At 35.2% G+C, this 6,811-nt stretch overlaps 1 protein-coding gene across 1 annotated transcript; it reads right to left on the minus strand.

Moving 5' to 3' along the window:
- Nucleotides 1–178: 178 nt before the first annotated feature.
- Nucleotides 179–6,570, minus strand: LOC108967411 (lachesin-like; the record flags this gene model as incomplete). Its single annotated transcript, XM_018930799.1, has 2 exons — nt 179–386; nt 6,473–6,570. Coding segments are annotated over 2 exons (306 nt in total), but the record flags the coding sequence as incomplete, so codon positions are not given.
- Between the last annotated feature and the right edge of the window lie 241 nt (nt 6,571–6,811).

Here is a 6,811-nt window from a genome sequence, read left to right on the forward strand (position 1 = left end):
TACTTAAAATTGAAGCTAAGAGTAAGAAAAGTTTCATGTATGTTCGAAAAAATAAAACTAAATTTTTAAGTGATAAACCTTAATGTATATATTCCATTAACTTAAATTTAATTTAAGGAATATTKATAATATAATTTGTGGACATGTCTRMCTCATATCATCAGTTTTTCGTACTCACCCACAACATCCAGGTAACCAACTTGACTCTTCATCGGATCCGTATTGATCTGGCACATATACCAGCCTTTATCCGCTTCCTTGACATCACGTATTCTCAATATCCATGCACGCTTCTCAGCATGAGTTATGCTCATTCGGTTATTTTTCGTTATAACGTGATTTTGTATCGTCAGTATCGTTTGTGTGTCGACGCGCAGCCACGCAATCTAGGAAATGGATCAAAATAACCAGGAACGCGAGGTGAGTGTTTGCGTGTGGGTAAAGCATAATTCGAGACGTRTCAACCCGTTCGACACAACCYATTTATTTTCATATTAGCAGATAGTACGTAGGCCGCAAGACGCACGAATTCATATGCACGTGCGGTCATTAGTTGGTTTTTGTTTATTTGTATTTGCGTATTTTAATTTGTACAGGTGCGTATAGGTGGGCGGCGGGTGCCGATTTGTTTATTTGTCCGTGCAAGTGGTTGTGATGAATTTTCCATGGTGTTCCCGAGGACATTGGCCACATGTGAATATGTGAAAGCATATGTGTTGGTTGGTTAGTAAGGAAGGAAAAGGAAAAAAAGAAGAAAATTCATGTAAAATTTGTTTGTTTACCTTTAGTTTAATAGTTGAATGTTTTATTAGCCAGTACTCCGTAGTCATGYCTATCATATGTTGATGAATATAAATATAAGTGTATTTATAAATCTTAGTATACATACATCAGATTCCTTTTGGCCGTCCTGAGTCTCTCAATGAATCAGCTAAGGTAGAGTGTGAGTGCCTTTCTTTGGAGTTAAAGGCAATAAAAGCATAAATTAAGTTCATTAAGATGGATGGCTTACTTTCAGCGGTCGAATTCGTGGGAAATCATATGTAAACACAGACATACCAAATGCATATTGTTATCGACTTGCATACGTATATTTATTTGGTATTATTTATGCTCTATTAATAGGTCAAGAAAAGCTTAGTGTTTGTTTGAAGCGCACATGTAGTTTGACMGTCTAAGAAAAAACGTGTTTTGGGAGCTGTTGTAAGTTCAAGCAAAGCTTACATCGATAATAAACGTATGTTTAAATCCCAGATACGTCCCTATATTATTTAAGGTATTTGAAACCGTTAGGATACATAAACCTGGATAAATCGCACTTGAAGCCTTGTCTTATCGTCCAATCTCACTGTTTCCTATTTTGTTGAAGCTATTTAAAGCTATTAAATTTGGATTTAGATCTCTACATTCCACATTAGATCAAGTTCGTCGAATAATAAGCGTAACAGAAGATGACATGGAAGAAAAGCACATTTGCAAAGCTTTTTTTTTTTTTTGTTTTTTTGCATGTTGACCAAAATACTCAGTGCCCATGAGTGGGTTGGAAGCTACACATACAAATGTCATATTGACTTTAGTTCATATTGTCACACTTATACAGAGTGTATAGAAGACTTTAAGCATGTACTCTATCATTGCCGTCGGTTTTCAAATATAAGAAAAAAGCGGAACACATCACTTGGTGGTAGTCTCACGGTGGAAAATTTGTAAGTCCACTATAAAATGGAAAGCTGTCAGCGAAGCGGCAGCCCTAATTATGATAATATTGAGATATCTACAACAAATTAGGCGTCAGTCAGTTCGTATAATAGAAGAGACGTGAATGTCTTATTTTCCTCTCTCTTCCGAGGGGGATAAATGAGATGGGAGTTGGCGGATTAAGGTTCCACACACTACTTCTGCAAAGAAATAAAAAAATAGGGATGTGCCCTTTACATATACACTTGTGCAGCTATTCCCCACATTTAATAGCCGAAAAATATGCGACTAAAAATGTTTGCAACTAGACGAACGAAATAACTTACATTTTGTGTTGAGGAAATCTAATAGGTTGTCAAAAAAATCTTGCGGTATTTCTATTGAATTTTCAATTGTTATTAAAATTTTTTTTGATGTCATGCCYTCATGACCGATGCTACGGTTGCTACTATACAGGTCTTTTTCTACCAGTTCAGCGATTTTATCGCAATTTTCGACGACAGGCCTTCCGGAGCGTGGCGCATCTTCGACCACCTCTACACCAGAATGAAAAAGTTGAAACCATCGTTGTGGGGTGGAAATGGAAACTGTATCGGGTCCAAAAACTGCACAAATTTTATTNAAGCTATTCCGCTGTTTTAGGTAATAATGCATACCTCGTCAAATAAAAAAGTTTTCGATACCGGAATTCGATTTCGATAATTCAGTTTATATTTGCTATAGCAGTCTGATAATGGCGATTTTAAAAAGTAAGCAGCTTCTTAGAAAAAAGAAAAACATGGACATGTGCAAAGTTTTAGCCAATACCTCAAAAACTGAAACTCTAGTTCATATATATACTGCGACAAAGCACCCGGAAATTGTAAATAAAACGAGAAATATTGAATTACTTATCAATATTTATGTCCTCGAAACACTTTTCATAAGCACTTTTTGGGATAGCCATCTGCTGTCTCAGCCAATTTTGTTTTATATCTTCGTTCGACTGAAAATGGGTTAAAAGGAGCGGCAATTTTAGTTTGATGAACAAGAAAAAATCACACGTAGCCAAATCCGGTGAATACGGTGGTTGATAGTTGAAAGTCATTAGTCACAATCGCACTCTTTTTGAAAAATATTGAGGATTGATGATTTATTGGGACGCGTCGAGCAAGAATGCGTTTCTTATCCAAACTATCTACTAAAATCATTTGATTACCAAATCTTTCCATGCATCTAATCACCGTATGCACTATTCAACATTCGAAATAATTTAGCTATGGAAGTTTGGTTACAAATACAAAATTTAAAACAAATTATTTTTTCCATAGTTTTATCCATTCTAAAAATCTTAACGCATTACTATGGTATATAGACTTAAGCAGCTATCGTAAGATAATTGGTTGACAGATTGCCCTCATCTTTGGTATAGTAATTAAAGACAGTTTTGAAATGGAAATTTAATTACAATTTCTGAGACTCGGTTTTAGACCTACTACTATGGAACTTGATATGCAACGCAGTGCTAAAAATACATCAACCAAAAAATGTGAAAACTTTACATGCAGACAATCTTATAGTGCAACCTCAAATGCAACGGCTGCATAAATGCCTTGGTAGCCATAAGTCTAGAGCAGAAAACATAAGTCTTGCTTCTTGACCGAAATACTCTGTGCCCATAAGTGACTTAGAACCTACCCATACAAATAGCATATTGACTATAGTTCATATTGTCACACGTATACAGAGTCTATAAAAGACGTTAAGCATGTACTATATCATTGCCCTCGGTTTCCAAATATAAGAAATTTTATATGATCTGGAAAATTTGTGACTCCACTAAAAAATGGAAAGCTGTCAGCGAAGCGGCAGATCGAATTATGATATGATTGAGATATCTGCAACAGATTAGGCGTCAGCCAGTTCGTACAATAGAGGAGACTTGATGCCATAATTTCTTAATACTTAGTCCAGTAATTACGAGGTCGAGAAATGAGATGGGATTAGGTTATATTTAGTGGATTAAAGTTCCGCAGGGTGGCTTTCGATGATTCCTACTACTATAAAAAAATAAAAATAATAAAAAAATAGGAATGTACCCTTCCCATATACAGTTGTTCAGCTATTCCTCTTATTTAATAGCCGAAAAATATGCGACTAAAAATGTTTGAAACTAGTCGAACGAAATAATTACAAATTGTGTTGAGGAAATCCATTATAGTTACCCACACTTGCGCAGCAGCAGGTGGTGTGAAAAACATTGTAATACTGTGGCCATATATTAGACTAGGAAATTGATAACAACAATATCAACACAAGTYTTACGTATACACATAAACATATATTTCAGAAACGAATGTTTCCTATTGCAGCTATGTTTTATTAATCTTCAAAAATATGTATGCNAAATCGAGACGTGTCAACCCATTCGACGCAACCCATTCATTTTCATATTAGCAAATAGTACATAGGCCGCAAGACGTACGCATTCATATGCACGTTCGGTAATTAGTTTGTTTTTGTTTATTTGTATTTGCGTATTTTCATTTGTACAAGTGCGTATTGGTGAGCGGCGGGTGCCGATTTGTTTATTTATCCATGCAAGCGGTTGTGATGAATTTTCCATGGTGTTCCCGAAGACATTGGCCACATGTGAATATGTGAAAGCATATGTGTAGGTTGGTAAGGAAAGAAAAGGAAAAAAAGAAGAAAATTCATGTAAAATTTCTTTGTTTACTTTTAGTTTAATAGTTGAATGTTTTATTAGCCAGTATTTCGTAGTGTTTGCATATAAATACATAAATACTTACATTCATGCCTATCATAAATTGATGAATATAAATATAAGTGTATTTATAAATCTTAGTATACCTACATCAGATTCCTTGTGGCCGTTCTGAGTCCTACATCAGCTAAGGTAGAGCGTGAGTGCCTTTCTTAGGAGTTAAAGGCAATAACAGCGTAAAGTAAGTTCATTAAGATGGATGGCTTACTTTCAGCGGTCGAATTCGTTTGAAATCATATGTAAACACAGACATACACCAAGCATATTGTTATCGATTTGCAAACGTATAATTATTTGGTATTATTTGTGCACTATTATTGGGTCAAAAAGAGCTTAGTGTTTAGGGCACATGTAGTGTGACCGTCTAAGAAAAAACGTCTTCTGGGAGCTATTGTAGAGAAAATAATGGCATACAAATTTTTTAATGTTATAACCTCAAAACCAATTCTACATGGGTAATGAATACATACAAAAAAAATTGAATTATTCGCTAATTAGGATTAGCAAAGCTCCCAGATACGTCCCTTTATCATGGTAGGTATTTGAAACCTTTATGGTGCATAAATCTGGGAAAAGCGCACTTGAGGCCTCGTCATATCGTCCAATCTCACTGTTGCCTATTTTGTCGAAGCTATTTAAAGCTGAAGTGAAAATAGCTTTATACCAATTCATCAATTTGGGTTTAGATCTCTACATTTCACATTAGATCAAGCTCGTCGAATAACAAGCGTAATAGAAGATGGCAGGGAAGAAAAGCACATTTGTAAAGCTGTTTTCTTTTCCGTATTCTTGGCGTTCGATAGAGTATGGCACCATTGCTTAATTCATAAAATAAGACTTCTCTTTCCACAGTATCTAACTAGTTGCTTAGCAACCGCTGCTTCAGGATAANAGGTGTTAGCGCGTGAAATGAGCTTTCCAAAAAGGTATAGCACGACCCGATGCGACTAATAAAACTAGAACTACGCGCTCTCACCGCCAACTAGCGAAAATACCGCAGGCCTTTTTGAATAACCTAATATTATAGTGACCTATTTAAACTTGCGCAGCCAAAGGGTCCATTTGCATAAGAAAATATTCGTAATAATTGTAATAACAGTGATTATGATTTGTTGTTATTTATTATAAGGTTGAGATAACCTTGTAGCACACACTTAGGCGTAAAGTTTGGCAATAGTGACCATGTGAAAAACATTGTAATACTGTGTATTAGACTGGGAAGGAACAATATCATCGCAAGTTTTACATATATACATAAACATGTACTTTCAGAAACGAATGTGTCCTGTTGCAGCTATGTTTTATTAATCTTTAAAAATATTTATGCAGAACAGAAGGTAGGTAGGAAGAGACTCAATAAATGTAAGGTATATACGTATATCARTACGACATTTTTAAACGCCTAAAAGTTGACTATAACTTCATTGAAAATTTTCGTTGGTGTAATAGACTTCTTATTGGGGAGAGAGAACGGTTGCATTCTGAGAAGTAAACGGTCAAAAGTTATCACATCAACACTACATACTTACTTTGGGCATGTGTTAAATCAGGTGCCGAAAGTATTTATATAAGTATGTATAGTGAGGCAAAATGTGCACACACGGTTACATACATATATGGTGGTATTGATGCATAGTAATTTACTTGTAAAATGTTCGAGTCCGCTCAACAATCAGCAATTTTTGTTTTCAATGTGCGTGAGTATCCACTCTGAAGTGTGTGGTAAATATTGTGCATTTTAGTGTGTAATCTGTTGAGTATGTAGTTTTATGGTGCCCATAAATCATCAGCCATTCTTTGCTCAATTGCTCTTTACACTGTCTTTTTTATTTGTTATCTGATTCTTAACTAATGAAAATTTACTGGCTTTTGCTTTGTTGTTAGAATAATTGACCATTATTTTGTGTAGAAGAAATTGTTATTATATTTTTTTATCTACTTCCTGACTACTGATTCTTACATATCTCTGTATGTATATTTTAAAATGAATACTTTTTTATAACAACTTACCTTGTAGGTTTGCAGATTATCGACAAHACATTGCAGTACCGCTTCTCGCCCCACTGGTACCGTGACATTTTGCAATGGCTCTCCAAATTTTGGTAAATCTGCAAAAGGAAGAGGAAATAAAATATTTACTTAAATGAATGCATATTTCTGGACCTTAGTTAAATCCAAAATTTTTTTTTATGGTTTTTGGGAGGTATGAATTTAAGGTGATGTTGTTGTTGTTGTAACGGCAGAAAGTTTGCCGAGTTGACAATCCTTAGCCGGATAAATATCCGGGTCCGTTCCATTTTTCGTAGACCCGACTCTCGTGGGAACGGATTTACTTGGTTRCACTTGAAT

The sequence above is a fragment of the Bactrocera latifrons genome, unplaced genomic scaffold (genome assembly GCF_001853355.1).
Source record: "Bactrocera latifrons isolate USDA-ARS-PBARC rearing strain unplaced genomic scaffold, ASM185335v1 scaffold_1876, whole genome shotgun sequence".
Lineage (NCBI taxonomy): Eukaryota > Metazoa > Arthropoda > Insecta > Diptera > Tephritidae > Bactrocera > Bactrocera latifrons.